The 19,959-nt window shown below is 37.9% G+C and overlaps 1 protein-coding gene across 3 annotated transcripts in view; it reads left to right on the top strand.

Annotated features, from left to right (window-relative positions):
- The window catches only part of PDS5B (PDS5 cohesin associated factor B), a 102,026-nt gene extending 89,686 nt beyond the window's left edge, over nt 1-12,340 (top strand). Inside the window, exons 31-35 of one of the 3 annotated variants that reach the window (XM_071433943.1) lie at nt 1,160-1,259; nt 4,705-5,147; nt 5,239-5,340; nt 8,233-8,374; nt 9,201-12,340. In XM_071433943.1, the coding sequence (XP_071290044.1) occupies nt 1,160-1,259; nt 4,705-5,147; nt 5,239-5,340; nt 8,233-8,374; nt 9,201-9,236 (823 nt within the window). In that variant the 3' untranslated portion in view covers nt 9,237-12,340. Of the gene's footprint in view, nt 1-1,159; nt 1,266-4,704; nt 5,148-5,238; nt 5,341-8,232; nt 8,375-9,200 lie in introns of all 3 variants that reach the window. The other 2 variants (XM_071433942.1, XM_071433944.1) reach the window with 2 other exon arrangements.
- The last annotated feature ends 7,619 nt before the right edge of the window (nt 12,341-19,959 follow it).

Genomic DNA, 19,959 nt, shown 5'->3' with positions numbered 1-19,959 from the left:
TTCACATTCTTTCAAGACTTAGGAAATGTTATGTTTGAATTTAAGACTTCTCATTTGGTACTGCTGTGACTATTCAATATATAATATTAATTTTAAATGTAGTGCAGTGTTTTACAAGAAATATTTCTCCACTGGAAAGTCTGCAGAAAGGCTTATTTCATATATGTCATGCAGGTTCACATGCTGCACTGTATTACTGGCTAATGACAGGTTCTAGGAGTCCAGATTCTTCTTTGTATCCAGCAAAACGAATCTGAGATCAAATTTTAAAAAATGCTGCGCTCACAGCCTAACATGTTCTGTCATTTCCCGATCTCTCCAGTTCACTTAAGTTTAAGGGATTAGTGTTTTGGGTGGAGATGCCAAAGACAAAGAGAAGAGATGGGAAGGATTCAGGATGCACGATATTTCCGGTTTAGTCTGTCTGAATATGTACAGGCAGGTTTGCATCTTTTGAGAGGATGTATAAAACCTAAGCTTCCCATTACATCCCAGTTAATACAGATTGTACATCTGTAGGAGTGACAGAACATTTTTCACTCACAATGCCAGTAGCGTATTTCTTTTCATTAAAAAGCATGCACTGGTATTTAAAAATCTTGCTTCTGCAGATGAAATTAAATGACTTGTGGGTTGGCTTTTGTGCATTACCTTTTATCTGTGGGTCTCGGTGTTTTACATATGCAGGAGGCATTATTGTCCACACTTACATTTGTAGAAGCTGAAATAAAAATGAAATTGCTGCTGCAAAAAGCAGAGGGAAATTTGAATTCCTGTTTTATTGCCTAAACCTCACCATAGGAAGATGTGTGTTCTTTGGCTGGTCTGTCTGTGGGAATCTTTGATGGCTATAGGAAAGTATATTGTATGCAAACAAATCTCTTGCAACTCACACTCTTCTGTTTAAAAAGACTGCTTATCTTTCCCAGTGAAAAAAGAAAATTGAATGTGGTTTTGCTCCAAACATTTGTCTTGAGACTTAAAGGATGTGTCTTGTGACACTTGATATCTATAGTACCCACAGTGAAAGGTTCCTTCTGCCAAATTGTTCTTGGTTTATTAATAGATTTTTTTAATGAAAATTCTTGTCCTTAATATTTTTTTAATGATTGCCCAATGTATTATAACAATGAGGGAAATATATATTTATTCATCCTAGGCTTGACAGTACTGAAATGGACCACAGTGAAAATGAAGAATTCACACTGGCTTCACCCTTACCAGGAAAGAAAACTGACAAAAGGGACGACTCTGATCTTGTAAGGGTGAGCTGTTAAGATTAATGTGATGATATTTGAGATAATTAAAAAATATGTTGAAACATGAAACTACTGGAAAATGTGTTTAGAGTTAGATATGAAAATACAATGAAAAAAGAGGTTCTGTTTCTCATAGAATCATATAGGTTGCAAAAGACCTTTAAAGGTCATCAAGTCCAACCGTTAACTTGGAAGGGTGAAGTCCACCACAAAATCATGTCCCTGAGGTTACAGAGGCTTTGGAGAGTGGTAGAGTGGTAGTATCCTTACTGATTCTTACTAATGGATATATATACATATATATATATATATATATATATTTATATATATATTTGTAGTTTAGTAATAAGAAAGGTTCCTAGGTTCCTAATGAGGATATAAAACATTTCACTCAGATGTAGTACTTTAATATGTAAACGAATTTGCAAGCTGGCTAAATATTACCTTAAGCAGTATTTATACCTGTATCAGAATACAGAAAAATAAACCACAGAAGAAAATTATAATTGTATTGTAATTCTAAAAGCAGGTCAGATAAAATAGTAAGAATTTCCCTTACCACTAGTAAGTTCCACTTCTTTGTGCCTTAATAGCAGTTGACAGTCTGTAAATTTTGTAGTATTTGGGATATGCATGAGAAAGTAATAAGATCAGATTTGCTAGAATTGGATTTTCTAGGCTGCATTAAAAATGTCCTGTATCTGATGTCACCGCTCCTTTATTTCTTTTTACTGTCTCTGATATTTCTCTTTTCTCTCATTATGTCATTCTGGTGCATTTTTCTAGGTTGGTTGGGACATAAGCCACTGACTAGTAAAAATTCCTGAACTTGTGGTTGTCTTGAAATATAAATAACTATAATATACTATGGGAAAAGCAAACCAGTTTATAACTAAATAAGAAAAATCTGGAATCTCTTGTCAAAAAAACCCACAAAACAGTTCTGTAAACCCTAAAGTCTGAGAGTCCAGACAGCTCCTGGCATGCATTTCATGTTTAGAAGCATTAGTTGAAATGGTAACTACTGAGAAAGCTCAGTTATCAAGCAAATACAGGTCAGTGTCTTGAATACTTTTGAGAGCATCATTCCACTTCAAATCTATAAGTAAGTTGCTCAAGATGGTGGATTCAGAACTCATTTTTGGATTTTTGGAGATGGGGAGCAGATTACAGCAAGGATTACCTGAGAAGCAGGATTTTCATTGGGTAGCAGAAGGTCCATGTTCTAAAGGTATCGCTCTTCAGGATATTTGTCTAGATTAACACCTTAGATTAACAGATTAACATCTTAGTTCTAAGGTTGTGGAACACTGGGAGAAATTTTACTTTGAAAATTGGCAGCAGTTACTTACTGGCTAAAAGGAGCTGCAGTGACAGATGTGCATCTGCAAAAGCAAATAAAGTGGGGAATAACGAGAATGTCACTGAAGAAATGAACTGACAGGAGATGTCATCATTGTTCAAACATTTTTCTTATTTTCTTCTAGGGTAATTTTTTGTCCTTCAATTTCTTTTCCTTTTTACCCTCATATCCTTCCTAGATTTTCTTTCTGCTTTTCTTGAAAAAAGTTTTTGGTTAAAATGGAAACATGAATGAGTATGTAAGCTGACCTGTATCTTATGTCACAAGGCAGATGTACAGGGAAAAAAATCTTCATTCAGGTTTTAAATGATGTATCTCTGATTATGTAGATGAAATTTCAATGTGGTAAATACTAATAAATGCATTGAAATACAGTAGTGTTACTATGAAACAAACATTGGTATGAAACAGAAAGTGTAAATATTTGGACTTTTGGAAAATTTCATGATGTGAGATGAAAGAGTCACCCATGAAATGGTGGATGGGTAATATTTTCTGCTTTTATTTTTCTGAGGGTTGGTTGGGGCAATATTGCCCTAGCAGCTGTTTACTGAAATCTTTGCACTGTCTATGGCTCTTTACTGTGCTCTTTAGAGAACTAGAGCATGGAGAGAAAAAGGAATACTTTCTATGAATATGTTTTCAAACCTTATGATTCAGAAGGGATTCTGCCTTTGCTGCTATGTTAGAGGAAAGGGCTGCCATCCAGTGGAACCTTGACAGGTTTGAGGATTGGGCCCAGGGGAACATCAGGAGGTTCAAGAGCTCCAAGTACAATGTCCTGCACCTGGCTCCAGGCAATCCTCAGTATCCATATAGGCTGAGGGATGAAGGGATTGAGAGCAGCCCTGCAGAGAAGGACTCTCAGGGTCAGTCATGTATGAGAAACGAGACATGAGCCAGCCATGTGTGTTCACAGCCCAAAAAGCCAACTGTGTCCTGGGCTGTGAGCCTGATCAAAAGGAGATTGGCCAGTGGGGGCAAGGAGGCGATTCTTGATGTCTCTTGGGACACTCATCTGGAGTGCTGTGTCCAGCTCTAGGTCCCCATTAGAAGACAGACATGGAGCTGTTAGAGCAGACCCAGAGAAATGCCACAAGAATGATCAGAGGGCTGGAACACCTCTGCTAAGAGGAAAGGCTGGGAGACTTGGGATTGTTTAGCTTGAAGCAGAGAAGGCTCTTGGAAGACCTTATTGCAGCTTTCCAATACGACAGGGGGCATGTAAAAAAGATGGAGAGAGACTTTTGACTTGTCCTGTAGTAATGAGATAGGGGGGAGCAGTCTTAAACTGAGAGAGATGATGTTTTGATTGGACACAAGAAAGGGATTGTTTACAGTGAGGGTGGTGGGACACTGGAACAGGTTGTCCAGATGAGTTGTGGATGCCCTGTCATTGGAGATGTTCAGGGCCAGGTTGGATGGGGCTTTGAACAACCTGGTCTAGTGAAAGGTGTCCCTGCCCATGGCAGGGTGGTTGGAATGAGAGGATCTTCAGAGGTCCCTTCTGACCCAAACTGTTTGTTTTAAGGCTTGAGTGTTTAAGGGTTGTTTTGCTGCTCAGAGCAAATGTTGGTACAGCTCTGACAATAGTGACTTGGCAGCTACCACTAATTCCTGTGCTTCCTTCTATGGTTGTTAAGTCTATGGTTGCCACTGTCTTCTGTGTTAGTGCCTTGCCAGTGCCAGCACAGGAGCCAGGCATAAGCACCCTGCAGCTCACAACAAGAGCTGAAGGCACAAGTTGGCAATTCCCATCTTCTCTGTCTTTATGTTTTCCTGTTAGATAGAAATGCAGTTATGGATGTTCTGTCCTACTGTGTTGGACACAGCAGAGGATACAAATGAAGGGTACTTCAGGGTTTTAACTACTCATCTTTCAAATAATCTTTCCCCATTGTCTGGTATTTTATATGTAGGTGTGTGTTTATATTTTTGCAAATGTTTTTGAAAGGTATATGGTAAACAATCTGAGACAGCTTGTGTACTTTGAAGACTGTCTTGGTGGAGGAAGCTTCTAAATGTGACTGTTAATATGGCAGTTTAATTTTTTAATTTAATGGTGCAATCTTGCCTTTTCAGTCAGAGATTGAGAAGCCTAGAGGAAGAAAGAAAGCCACTATCACAGATTCAGAAGAAAAGCTAAGCATAGATGATCTGAATAAAGTGGGTCAAGAGCAGAAGCTTAGAGGTAGTCAACGGGGAAGGAAGAGACCTGCAGTTGTATCAGAAGCTGATGAAACACAATGGCAAGAGGAAAAAAGGCTAAAAGAAGATGTGATAGAAAGTGAGGATGAACAGAACAGTCCACCAAAGAAAGGGAGAAGAGGACGCCCTACCAGGACAAATAATGGGGCAACACCAAAGGAAGAACCAGTGGCAAAGTCATCAAAAAGGAGCAAAAAAAAACAACCGCCAGCAGCTGCAGTGGAAGAGGAGGAGGAGGAGGAGGAAAGGCAAACTGAAAATATTGAACAAAAACCAAAAGGCAGGCAAAACAGGACATCAAAAAGAACACAGCAGAGGTAAGTCCATCTTCTTGTAAGCTGTGTGTTTTTTATCTTTGGACATTAGTTATAATTTGATGCTTTGCAATTTGGGTCTTCCTCAAAACAGAGCAGAACCATCTGAAACTAGTACAGTTGAATCAGCACAGTCTACGCCACAGAAAAGACGAGGAAGGTCATCACAAACACCACCAGCACAGCAAAAAAAAGTGTAAGTCCTCTAAATCTGTGTTTAGTGAAAATTAAATAATGCCTCTGTGCCCCCAAGCAAACCTTTACTGAAAATACTTTGGAATGCTGTAGTTGACAGTTAAGAAAATAAATTGCTTTTGTTATTGCTAAAATGTTTTCCTTAGCTGCTTCTCCTAGGGCATCTCACAACAGAGCAGGAGGCTGTAAATAATTTTAATGTGCTCAGGTAGCATGTGTGTAGCTTTGTTTTTTTCAGGAGAAAAGTCAATAAAGCATACAGAGGCCTTGAAGATAGGGCTTTATTAGGACTTAAGGGAGAGGAAAGTGGCCTTGTTTTTTTCGGATAGCGGGGAAGAATCAAATTGTTACTATGGTGAAACAGAATTGTGGAGAATTAAGTTTATGCTGATTCTCCTTAAATTAATGTTCCCTTTCTAATTTGTGGCCTTCTTACTATCCACTTAAATAATTTTCATGTGGAAAAGATGTGTTGTGATCAGTGAAGGGTAGTAGCTTCTGAAAATTCTGAAGTGGATTAAGTTCCCAAATGAAGGTAAACTTGTCGTTTGCTAGTTTCATTTTTTTGTGCCTGCTAGAGGAAAATACAGGTATCTGTACTTTTCTGTCCATGTATAGATAATATATGTAAGCAGAGGTGCACAAGGGGTTATTTCACTACTTGTCTCAAACTGTAGCTCATGGAGAATACTTACTTTTCTAAAACCTGATATAAATTCCTTGGGGCACTACTTGGGGACATCTGCTGTCTGACACTGTTGTATATCTCTGTTGTCTTTCTGGCTTCTGGGCTTAGCATCACATTGCTCTTCCTCTGGAAGTGTAGTGTACTGACTTGCCTTAAACCAGGGATCTTCCCTACAGGAGAACCTTGCCTGAACAAGCTTGTGCCCTCATTTCAAATTCTGGGCTCATTCCGGATCACATGATCTGGCATATTGCATGCAATACATCCTGACCTTTCCAGTTTCCCTGCCTCAGGTCAGACCTGTGCTTCTCCTTTACTCTGGAACCAGAAACACAGGACCAACATTGGCTGCTTACTCCAGAAGTCACTACCACACGTGTGGTAGAACAAGAGCTGGAAGCTGCTACTGCCATGCAGGGAAGACAAACCAACAAGTTATTATACAAGTTATTATAGCACTGATGTGCTATGTGGTGTTTGTCAAACATGCCTTTTACTAAATATTTAAATAACTTTTCTCTGTGAAGTTGGTATGTTTCTTTACTCCATTTTAAGCTGACAGTAAACTGTATCACTACCCACGATCAGTAACAAGCATAGCTCTCCTTCACGTGGATGTACAGTGTTCTGTCAGCTGTCAGGGTTCAAAGTTGTCGGATCTACTCTAGATTTCATTTAAAAAATAAAAATGGGGTTATGTTTGTTTGTTTTATGAGACCACCCATATTTTGACTGTTTTTTTTCCAAATCTGCAAGAAAAAGTGAGACAGTAGCCATATCTCAGTCTTCAAAGTGCATTGTAGTTAAGCCTTTCTCCCTCATCTACATCAGTTTTCACTGAAGGAAGTTGATAGACTGAGCCAGCATTGTGTGCTGCAAGATAAATATATTTATACCAAATGCTTAAAGCTTTCTGTGCTCCTTGGGAGTGGATTTGGCATAAGAATTTGGGATTTTGTGTATGAGGTGATAATGTATCCTGTGGGTGGTAGTGTATAACCTATTTCTGATAGCAAATTGGGTTACCAATTAGCACATGTGAACAGGCATATTTTTGTGATATATGAAAGGAAGAACCTAGCTTGTGAATCATTCTACTGCTTCCTTTTCAATTCCGTTGCTTCTACCAGTCTTGGAGGACTTGAGTTGGGCTAATTTGTGTTAAGGGATGGCAAGTTGGTTGGTTTGGAAATACTATAATTGCTATGCAATTGAGAGATTTTATTTTATCTGAATTTTAGTGGTTCTCAGGATTGAAAATTCCTACCACTTTCACAATGTGATAGCATCAGAGTACGATTGTTTTGGATCTGTGCCCCCACTGGAGATTGAAGTCTGTCAGTTGTGTGCCTGGAACTGAGTTTCTAGTTTCATTTCAATCAAAACATCACCAACTTTGGGTGCAGCAAGACTGCACCTGCAGTAAATGGGATGATTCAGTGATTTGATTCTGAATTGTGCTACTGTATTGTAGGTGCAGCTGTGGAGTTTTGGATACATTTGTAGTTGGCTTTTTTTAAAGGCAAGGGGTGTTGGTTAATTCTCCTTTTAAGCAAATGGGTGTTTCTGCTTGTGGCACATATCCCATAACCAACACAGACAGTTTAAGATATTGTTGACTGATTGTTCTTGATTATCCTGGTTACACTGGTTATCCCTAAGATAGCTTGGACGATTTGTGTTTTAGGTGTTAATTTCATGGGTAGCAATATGGGTTCTTCTAGGTCTGAAGAAACATAGATGCAGCTATTCAGATTTGTTGTGTAAGAAGTCTTGGAGAACTACAGTACATCTGTTCATGAAATTGAATAGAGAGAAAACTAACAAACAATATTCAGTCTCTGGCTGTTTGGCTTTTCCTGTTCACTGGTTAGTGTTGTGTCAACCTATTTTGGCCTGTATCATGGCACTGAAGAGAAAAATTTGCCAAGTCTGTAGAGGCAAAATTGTTCAGCTTTGTGCTCCTGGGCCTCTGTTGTGGAACAATTTTGTTTTCAAATGATGTTGTCCAGCCTCCTAGTTTCACTTCAGTTCTGTGCATGGATGAACTAGACAGGTGTAAAAGACAGCAGCATTATATAACATGAAATGGTAAGGCTGCTGGTTTTGTGAACTAGAATGTTTGCTCTGTTATACAGTTTATACATACATATTGCAGATGTACAGGTGCTGTGAAGCTAATCTTTATTTTTCTTCTCATTGTAGCCGTGCAGGGCGTTCCAAACAAGCAGCCAGTAAAGAGAATGAATCCAGTGAAGAGATGGACGTGTTTCAGAGTGGCTCACCTGTCAGTGATGATATTCCCCAGGAAGAAGTAATGGAAGAAGAGGAAGTTTCCACAATCAATGTAAGAGAAATGCCTGAGCTTTTCTTTGTTAGTCTTTGTGGTGTTCTCTGTGTATTGATGATCAGACAATGACCTCTCTTCTTAGAATGATTTCTTGTTATTAGAACTTAACCTTCCTCCTTTAAAATGAATGGGGTGGTTGTCAGCTGCCACTGTTGTGTAGTGGAGCTGCACTGTAGTTTCCTAGAGAAGCTGCATTTCTTAGAAAATACAATTTTTTATCAAGTATCTTGAAGTTTCTGTCCTGTGTAGCCTTTCCTATCTGTATGCCAGAATTGTGTAGCTTCTAATGGGAATTATTTTCCAGGTAACTCCTGCAATTCTTCTCATCTAGATTTTAATAACGAATAAAGCTTCTTCATACAAAACAGACACACCGAATGAATAGTACTGGAAAATAAGCATGTAGTCTTGGAACAGAATCCTAAACTGATCTCTTCCTCTTACCAGCATATGTTAAAATGAGTTCACTTCTATCTTTATTTCATACAAATACATTGGCATTGTTAGTAGTCACACTAAAACTGAGAATGCCTTCACACTTTTGGATAAATCGGATGGTTGGAGCATCTGAGGGTGGTATGAAAACCCTGAGAAAGGAACCTGCATTGTTGTGAATTCCATTAAGGGTGCAGGCTCAGTAAATAAAGTTGGTCATTGACTGAGACTTGTACTTGTGACCAAATGAGTAATGAATGACACTGCATATGGATTCTCAAACATTATTGAGTGAGCCTGAGCATTTTTTCCATTATAAAATGTATTTGTTCTTGAATTTTTCAAATTTTTTTCTGTAAAAACTGTTTAAAATCTTTTCTCCAAATAGGTCCGTCGCAGAACTTCCAAAAGGGAAAGGCGATGAGTGAGCATGTAGTTACCAGCCTTCCAGGTGAAAGCTTTGAAGAATGCTTTTAATATAAAGCTTGAGACTGAATGAAGCTGTTAGTGCACAAATGGGGTTGCTGAAGAGAAGACAAAACCTATTTTACTGCCCCTGCATTTGCAGTCCCTAGGTCACAAGCTTTAGCCACACACATGTTGATATCATTAACTGTGGATTTTTGTGAAGTGTAATGTGCGCTGGCTTTGTAGACATATGAACTAAAGAAGAAAACTGTAAATAGTTCTTTTTTTAATGTTTCTGACTTATAAAGTGCTTGTATAGCTTTTATCTGCGGCTTTAAACTGACAGTACCCCACTGTTTATTGGATCGATTGATTTAAAAAAAGAACAGAGTTTGTTGAAAATTGATCTCAAGCAATATCTGTCAGTGTTCGTATTTGTACTCTTGTTGACATTTAACTGTGAAAAACAAGTCAGTTGAACAAATAGTGCCACATTCTTTTGCCACTATTTGTCGAGGAGAAGAAGAAGAAGAAAAAACAGTCTTTGTTTCCTTCATGAATATAACCTAGTGTGTTTACCTTCAGGCACCTACCTATCATCAGAGGTGCTAAATTACTTTCTTTTACAGTTGAACAATATTGGATAGAATAATACAAGAGATGCAAATTTGGAAAGAAGTTTTGTTTTACACCTCAGTATTGATGCCAGACTTTTCTGGACTTGTAGTGGCATTGAAAATTCAAAAAGGATTTAAAATACTTTAATTTTAAAAGTGTGTTATTAAATAATGTACTGAATACCCTACCCATTTTATCTTCCCCTATCAGTTTTTATTAATCTACTGTATCAATAAAATTCTGTAACTGAGTTTTTAATAGTCTAGTATGTTAATGTGTATAGATATTTCCTTCTGAACATGATGTTCACAAAGAGCAAATTATTACTACATTATAATATGAAATCTGATATATAAACATTAGTGAAAATACAGTTCTTATTACAATGTAAAGTTAATCACAAAGAGAAATTTTATTGATGCAGTGTGTCTTTATAAAGCTGTTCTTGAGAGCCAAGTGTTTTGTATTTTATAGTGAAGTTGCATGTTTATGAAAAATGTGCTGAAAATGGGATGTAATGTTTTTTTTGAAACTCGTATCTAGCAGTAGTATATGGTAGGTTGCCTCATGAGAGATCCTTTTATTGAGAGTTTATTGTACCTTTCTGTTTTGTTTTTGTTTTTTGAGCCAAATTTTTTTGGTATGAAGAGCTAATTTTTTTGTTGAATAACCAGCTGTCAGTTATTACGGTCAAGGTATTCAAGATTTGAATGAAGCTTCATTTTTATTTTGTGCTACAATAGAGAGAGGTTGGTTTGTGTTGGGTTTTTTTTTGTTTGTTTGTTTTGTTTGGAGTTTTTTAGGTTTTGTTTTGGTTTTGGTTTTTGGGTTTTTTTTTTTAGTTATTATCTGTAAAAAAAAAAACCAACAAAAGAAACAAAATACATAGAGCAGTATCCTGTATACAGTTTACCAGTTTACAAACTGTCTTTGAACCAAAATATATCACTTACTATACTCTGCTTAGTCAAGCACACATCATAATTTCAGGTGCTGTTCTCCCTCTGGTTCCCTACAGTTGACAACACATGGAAAGTAAATTTCTAACCTAAGAAAATTTTATTTCATTGAATAATGGAGCATTTTCACATAATCCATCAATAAATAAGTTATTGTTGCAAGGTTGCCTGTAAAGATTATAGGAAAGGATAATACCACAAATTCACCAATTTCCAAACTGTAAGATCACTAATAAAACAAGCAACCCTTAGAATTTTTTTCATTATTCATTTTTTTTGGTACCACTAGGAAAAAGTATTATGAACAATTAGATTATTCTGCCTCATCTTAACTTTCCCCCCTCTTCCAGTATTCAGCTTTTCAACATTTATACCTATAGATGTGGGGGAAATGCTGACTAGAAAGGCAGTTTATGGTTGATGTGAATTGACTTTGAAATAGTTGGCACAACAGAACTGGCTTACTTATGCTTCAGCAGTGCAAATGCAAGTTGTTGAGGGTTTTTTATGGTATAAAATGATTGAAAGCTAGCTTTGTATTTTCCTCTTTGACAGAATTGCACTGAAAACATTTATGGAAGATGTACCTTAAGTCAATTTTATACAAAAATATGAAAAAGTAATGCTGAAACTGCTGCAGACTCTTGAGGCTTTATGTGCATAAACATGGTTAGGTTAAACTTCATGGAATATTGATGCACCATTACTGATCATAATGTTTATTGTAAATTTAAACTATAGTTTTGCAATTTAACTGTTGATTTCTTGGGTAATAATGTGTAAATCATTATTTCTTGAGAAATAGGCACAGCAAATATGTCATTCTTGTATTCAAACCTCTTCTAAGTTCATTCTCATCTCATATAAAGAAAATGAATATTTTATGTACTAACATTTTGAGATCTGCGTACATAGCTACAGTAGATTATAATTATGTATAAAAGATAAATTGCTAACATTCAGTTAGCATGCTCTTCTGCAATGATAATGTTAAGTTTATAAAAATGTACTGTATTACATTAAAAGATCAAATTGAACTCACTGTAACAAGTTCCAGTATGACATTTTTGTGAGATTACCAAAGTATCTTGCTGTACTTTGCAGCAAATAAATATTTTGTTACATTTCCTTTTTTTGCTGCAGTGCAACAGGAAACTTTCAGTGATCTATAGTTCATGTGCAAAATCCAAACAGGGATTTTAATCTTTATACTAGTATTTAAAAATAATTCACTGATTCCAGAAGCATGGTGGTTTTTTACCTGTCACAGACTGAGGTAATGAATATTTAGGGCTAGCTAACTCACTAATAGGAAGGAAACATGAAAGTGTTTGAAAGTTCTAATGTGACTATACCTGTTTCACCTCAGATAATCAGAATCCTGTATTAACTATACTTGACTCTGCCAATTGACTTTATTTTCTAGCAAAATTGAACCCCTTTTCAAATATTTTGACACTTGCTGTTTTGACATTTGGATCTCTGTGAACAAAAATACTAGTTTACAAAAAGATACTAATATTAAAGACATTTTCACCAAAAATGAATATGCTCAGTTTGTGAGTAACTTGCAAAAAACTTAAGTCTTGAATCCTAAATACATTATTCTGGCATAGCATTTGTCATCTGATACTCTAGGAAAGGCACCACCAAACATGAGAGGGGTGTGTGCAGTTTCCTTGCTGCTTTTTTTTGCATGTGTAGGTTTTGACAGATTATCCAAATCTGCTTTTGTGAATGCACACAGTAGGTTTTGGATCCTGCAAGTTTACTTATCATTCATACTTATTCCTGTCACTGTGTGGGGTTAATTCTTAAATGCAGTCGTCCTGTGCAAATACAAGTACAAATCCAAGAACGTTGTTTGAATATTCTCACAGTTGTGCACACAGAGGATACGAGGATCTTAAAACAGGACACCAGCAATAAGCAAAATTCTGAGTTTGTGGATGGAATAATTTTACAGACTTGCCTGTGTTTAAATATATATAGTGTAGAGCTGGATCCATCTCTGCCTCATCCAAGCAGGGGCAGTACATATTTTACAAATTCTTTTTTAAAGAGACACATTCAGGTATGCCACTGTGTTTGATCAAGGCTCATATCTGCAAACACACATGACTAAGAAGAGTTCTAGATGGCCATCCTGCTACTCTGATGGTTGTATAATGACCAAAATGATAAAATTCACTTGACCAAGACCAGTCATCCATCAGGAGGAGTAGAAGAATCTGCATGCATTCTTTTTTCCTGTTGTGCTCACAGATTGCCATTCCAGTCTTTGCATCTTTGTTGGATGTTACCTTTACAAAAGATGTTTACTACTTTGGGTGCAATATCCTAACATTGGCTGAAGTGATTTCTTTTGCACAGACAAGCAAACTTCCTGAGGTGTCAGTAGGTTTGCCCTACATCCTCAGGATGCCCTCATTGCATACAATACAGCTTCTGCTATTTTGTTGATCATGGAAAAGTAAGAAGCTGAATGTTGGCAATTGTTAAAGAAATACAGACAAGAAACTTCCACCCAATTTGCTTTAAAATTCATCAGATTCTGCTGTCTAAAAGATCCAGTCTCTTCACAGTGGTCCCCAAGTGCCTCTCTATTTGTGTGGGCAGGATAAGCATAGTCTTGTACAGTGTGTACAGTAGGAAAACATTTCATGCTTACATTTTTTTTAGTACCTCAGTACAGTTATGATGTGTTTTTTAGTAGCACTTTCATTTCTGTAATGAAGATGTATATTGTATATTCTTTTTTAAACAGCAGTATCATATTGACATAAGAAGAACGAAGGAAAGCCTCTAAATACAGATTTCTACCCCTGCATATAAGTCTATCAGTAATGAAGCAGTATGTTGGAATTACTTTGACATACGGGTTCTTTGAAGGATGGATAACATAAGGTGTTTGATTTGGCTAGCTGTGTTTCCCATACTTGTATCCTACCTCACACACGTAGACACAAAGAAATGCAGTATTTTGCAAATCAAAGCAGTGGTACTGAACACTGTCCCTGCCTACTTGGAAGTAATTTTGTTATTAAAAAAGAAATTGCAGGTCACAGATTTGTTAGTGGTTCTGAACAGATTCAGTGTGCTGATGGCTTCAGATCATATGTTCTGTAATACTGTGCCAGTATTATTGTTTTTCATTATTTTTCTATAGGTAGAAGACAATTGCACAAGTTATGAAATGCAGTGTAAGAGAACATGGGAACTTAGTAGCAATATCAATAGTGGTAACTTCAGTTGCTGTTACAGTGTAGAAGATTGTGTTAGAATGAAACATTCTTATCCATAAAAGCTTTTTCTTTACTATGTTGGGAAGACAAGTTGATAATGTAAAGCAGCTTTCTTCTTGATTACATCACCTTGAAATAGTCTGATTCATAACAGCTGGCTTTTTTGGTAGATATACTTTAAACTTGCAGGTTCCTGAGTTCCTTGTAGTATATTTCTATTAGGCAAAATTAAATTCTTGTAAACTAAAGATATTTTGAAGAAGAGAAGAGTTTTTAGTCCTCATTTAATAAAATAATAAGGTGTTCATTTTAAGCAAAGAGGTTTTTGGGGGTTGGCATTTGTTGGGTATTTTTAATAGCCATATCTACAGATGCAGTAACATGTTACATGAGCATGATGTGCATCGCCATTTTTCTGGAGTCTTTGACCTGCAAGACACTGAAAGGCAGTAGAAAGTGCCTTTGTGTTTTCCCCAAAAGGAGGCATTTACTCTCATCCTTCAATTATGATTTCAAAAGATTAATAAATGATGGTTTAATTATCTTCTGCTATAATCTCTATGGTTTACATGATGAAAAAACAACAGTGGAGCCAAGTGTGTGGTTGAGTAATAAGTGGGGTATTGGGGATTATTGATTTGAAAGGTGCTGGAGAGATCAGTGAAGAGTAGGGAATCAGCACATAAATGAGGTGGGAATGCAATCTCTTGATACAAGATGATCTATGATAGGAGTGTTCTACTCAAGATGAAAGCTGAGAGGGGGGAAAACTAAGTTGGTGATCATGCTATTATTATTATTTCTTTAGGAGAGGAGAACTGAGGATATGTTGCTTTCTCTGATTTGGAGGAAATTGTGTAAGAATGTGCATAGAATTGAGACTAATACCAGGAGTGTTTGTGGAAAGAGGGCAATGGCTACTGCTGAGGGCAAATGTCATTAGTAAGGAATTTGGAATAGTTTAGCAAAAGAGGATTCTAACCTCCATAGGTAGGAAGTAGGGCAGCATTCATTTATGTGCTGAACTAAAACTGGGGCAGAAGAGGTCAAGGTATAAGCCATTGGGAAACAAGAACTTTCAAAGCTGCCTAATAGCAGCAGCCTGCACAGGTCCACATTGCAGATAGCACCATTTAAGCATTGGAATGATGTTTCCTACAGTGCCTCTCATTCAATCTTTCAATGTGACCTCTTTTCTCAGCAGCCTTTTGTGAAACCCTGACTATCTGCTCTTCCTTACTGATATCAGTACTTTCTTAGCAGCCTGGGATGATTCTCCCCTTCCTTTCCATATGGATGTCCTCTTCTACAGGACAGTGTGAGTCCTGTGCCCAGTCACTGCTGCTTTTCATTCCTTTCAGTGGGCCCCAGCCAAGCAGGTTTCTGAAACTTTCTGTTTGTGACATGGGCTCTTTGCTGAGTGGGTGCTTGGTCACTGAATGGCCTCCTCAGGAAAGCAGTCACAGCAACAAGCCCGACAGAGTTCAGGAGTGTCTGGATGACATTCTTGGTCATTAAGTTTAGTTTTAGGTAGTCCTGTGAGGAGCAGGGAGTTTGACCTGATGATCATTATGGTTTCTTTCCAACTCAAGATAATCTTTGTTTCTAAATGCAGCTGTTGTGCTGCATGTTTCACAGGCATTGAGCTGTAAAGCAAAAGCAGTCCTTGGACTGCAGGGTGTATTGGAAAATGTTTGGACAGGTTTGGTAATTCACAAGAGAAGTAGTAGTAGTTGAAATGCTGCTACATTTTGTTACCTCATTTTCCCAACATCTGGTGAACCAAGCTCCTTCCAAGGAGGTAATAGTACTTCAACAAAACTAGGAAGGTGTCTTCCAAAATCTGGCCTGTGTTATCCAGGGAAATGGCAAGTAAGGACTCCCCTGAAATATAAGTAGCCAACTGTGTCTTCCCAAATACACTTTGTTTTCTAAGTCATAAGGAGGAATAATACAGAGAGATTCACTCTTTTCTTGCTCCTGGTATTGGGGAAGAAACAAGTCTTTGGTAGAAATGTGAAAGAAAACGAAGACTATTGCAGTAGGGAAGATCAAGTTTTGCCAAACCATTTCTGTAGTTATGGAAAGAACAGGAGAAGTTACTCAGGAAATACGTATCACTTCAGCAACATTTAATGATTATTTACTTGGGTGCTATCCTGACAAGTGTGTGACTGTGGGCTATGGGATATTACACTCATTCTCCATGGGATAGTATTTAATCTCTGTAAGGATCTAAAAATTACTTTTGTTTTCATCTGAAGCTGTTCAGTTACTTTTATTGTTTATCTTTCTATAACTGTTATTTAATATCTGGTCAGCATCCGTTGCCTGTTTTCAACTTTTGCATTTAAACAAAATAGTAAAGTGAGAGATGGCCATGACACAGAATTGCTGTCATTTAATGCTATCATATTTACTTCAGGTGAAATATTTGATGTAACATGAGAACACTTTAAATCCATGCTTAATTCATTAATATGTTCAAAACTTGTGACTTTGTCATCTTAGTTTCTGTGCTACTATTTGATATTGAACATTGTTTTATTTTGTGTTGTTTTCTGTTTATGCAAGAAAAAAGTCCTTAGTGTACTGTAGCTGTCCCTGCTTAGGACCCACCATCCTATCTAACTTCAAGGCTTATGAGGACTTCAAAATAGTTGTTTAAGTAGTTGGATTGTCCCATTTTGTTATAAAGGTAAAAATTGCCCAAATGTTCCTCAGTTAAAATTTCTGGGGTGAATGACTTGAGACAGCTGGAGGGCTTCTCACAGTGGATCTCCTGTTTGAATCTCTGGATTCCATGTTCCTGTTAATGTGATGTTCCTGATAGCCATTACCTCTGCTAGACGCAGGGAGATACTAAACCTCACATCCTTCTCTCTAGTCTTTCAGCCACATTTTTCCATTCCTCTGTTGTGTTAATTTTAAAAGGAGTGGGAGTTTGATCTCTGCCAGGAAATTACTTCAAATCTTTAAATCTTTTTCTTGTGAGCCTTTTGCTTTTATGTGTAATTTGTCTGTCATGGTCTTGATATCAAAAGGCATTTCGATGTTTTGTTGTTTTGAGTTTTTTTTTAACCACATAAATTCAGACATCTTTGTCTGTTGGACATCTTCAGCTGTTCACTTCCCCTGCAGGCATTCTGTCCAGGTGTTCTGCTATTTCTAGCCAGTGACTGTACAACAGGCTATTAGTCTGTGTCCAGGCCTTCTGGGAGATACTTTTAAGAGGTGAGTGGTCAGAGTGGCTTCTGCCCGGACTCAGGTGACTTCTGGAACATTGAGGATCTACTGTATTCTGGTTATCCCCTGTACACCTGCATGCAGCCTCATCCATGCTCTTGCAAATCTGGATTTCACCACATAAATTCCATCATGTGAGCTCATGGGGGTCATCTGGCTCCCTGACATGACACAGCATGGTGGGATTTTTGAGAACCTTCTCCTGTGCTAGGCAGTAGCCAACTACTGCTAAACTACCAGCTGCACTAAAAGGGGTGTAACATTTTCATGGGAGTGCAGACCAATTCATTTGAAGAAAGCATTAGTTAGTGTATGCACAGTGGGTGAGCTTTGAGAGACATGAGCATTCTACTCGGGTTTTCTGTCATTTGGTGTCTGCTTTCAACACATTCCTGCAGCTGAGAGGTGCTGAAATGCTGAGTATGAGAGGAGTAAGAATCCAGAACATGGCAGCTTTGTGTATGGCAAGGGGAACTCTGCTGTCCCACGTGCCAGAGAGAAATACAACCATGTAGGAACCGTTGTTATTAAAGTAGCAGATGTGTGTATTTGCTTACTTTCTGCCATTCTTGCTGTTAGTCTTCTGAAACATCTGATATTATAATCTTCTACAGAGCAGAAACTGAAATGCAACAGTTTTGTCATGTGCACATTTGTAAGAAAGGTCAGATTGGAAATATGTGCTGAAAAACCCAGGTGTTCCATGGTCTTGGCTTCTGTGCACAGCTGTGGCAATGTTTATTTGTAAGAACTCCAGTGCCTGTTGAGTTGTGCCTCTTTATTTTTCCTCTTACACATTTACATTCTTAATGTGCTGAAAAAGGTTTGAAAACAAGGTTTCAATATTTAAGCATAGTATATTGTTTTTCTTATTTGAACCCTGGTTCTTACTTTTCCTCATATGGTACAGACTGCCGTGGAAATAGTGACTATGAAGGGGAGGACTACCAAACTAGGGAGAAGTTCTCATGGGAGAGTGGAGTTCACTGTTGCTCTACACAACAAGCAGCATCTGAGATCAATAAAACATTGGCAGTAGCCATGGAAAACTCAGAAGAAAAGTGCCATGTGCTAAAAAAATAAAATAATCAGCATATACCCTGTTATGTATTTGGGATTTTTGCATCTTTTATACCTTTCTGTTTCTTTTGATGTTTATGTCATGTTCTTCCTACTTTTATACTGTTCCTTTGTGTTAGTCGTGTCTAATGGCACAAATACAATTAGGGAAAACCAAGTTTATCTTTAGGAGTTTTAGTCAGTCTTTTCCTTAAGTTCTGCCTTCTTTGTCATCAGCAGGTGCTTTTTGCTATTTCTGTATGTTCCTGGAACCACAAGGCTTTGATGAACAGCAGCGATAAAACACAGGCCCTCAGAACAAAGGTTCATCCCCCCCATCACTGGAACATGTACGTGTTTGCACAGATCTGCTGTGGCTGAGAGCCAGAGCTCTGCAAGAGGAAAACTCATAAATGAAAAATGATGCAATGGAGTAAGGGAGTAAATATACTTTTCAAGCCCTATGAGAATATCACAGAAAAAAAAAAAAAAAGAGGAGATTCACATGACTTTTTTAAGCAATGCAGTGGATTTGATATTGGTAGTGTTTGGGTGACTTACTGAGAGAGTATCTCTGTATATAAAAAACAAAGTATTTCAGTCCTCTGCAAAGAGGAGTAAGTTCATTGAACACTGCATGGACAGTCATATGATGACCAAATCACACCACACTTTCTCTGCTGAAGGGAAACAGTATATAAATTCATGTTACTGAAAGAAAATGAGCAATGTGTTTAGATTCTGGCATTGGATTATCAATATTCTCTCAACTTAGTGAGCTTGTCCAGGCTCCACTATCGGAGGGAGCCCTTTGCCCAGTCAGGATGCAGGGTTAGATGATTTCCTGCTGAGGTGGAGCAAGAGGTCAAGGGAGGAACAGGCAGTTACAGAACAGGCATTGGTCAAAATTATTTTTCCAGTCAAATATTTAAATATGCAATAGTGGACAAAGATAGTAAGAAGCTGCAAGCTGAACTCCATCCTGGGCTGGTCCAGGTGGTAATCCATAAAGTGTCTCAATACAGGCCATATTTGAATTAGGTGAGACAGGGAATGAATATTCTGGCTGCTCAAAAACATGGGGTTTTTTTTGTTCTCTTACACTTGTAGATAGCCCAGTTCTTGGCTTAGGAGGTATGAGTGAACTCAGAGAGCAGGAGTTCAAGGTCTACAATGCCTCAAGGCCAGTAAGAACTGTCTGGGATCTGTCCTGGGATGTGCTGTGTTTAATGCCTCTATCAGTGACCTGGAGGAGATGGCAGAGTGCTCACTTAAGTTCCCAGATAACAGAACATGGAAAGGGGCAGTCAGCATGCTGGCATACAGACACCTAGAATCCTGGGGAAATGGGACCACCTCATGAAGTTGAATAAGCACCCATAGGAAATAAGCCCCTGCACAGGAAGAACCTTTGACCATGATGCAAGGCTGGGGACTGACTAGTTTGGGCAGCAGATCTGTTGAAAATCAGCTGGGGGAGTTGGTTTTAACACATCGCAGTAGGATGTATTAATAGGAGCGAAGCAAGTGGGCGATTAGTAGGTGGTGGTTATCCCCTTTACCCAGTAGTTATTAGACCACATCTGGATACTGTGCTCAAGTCTGGCACCCT

Source organism: Agelaius tricolor, unplaced genomic scaffold (assembly GCF_023055355.1).
Source record: "Agelaius tricolor isolate 1412-34295 unplaced genomic scaffold, bAgeTri1.0.p SCAF_9, whole genome shotgun sequence".
Taxonomy (NCBI): Eukaryota; Metazoa; Chordata; class Aves; order Passeriformes; family Icteridae; genus Agelaius; species Agelaius tricolor.
Note: the sequence above shows the minus strand (reverse complement) of the source record. Positions and strands in the feature narration are given on the sequence as shown.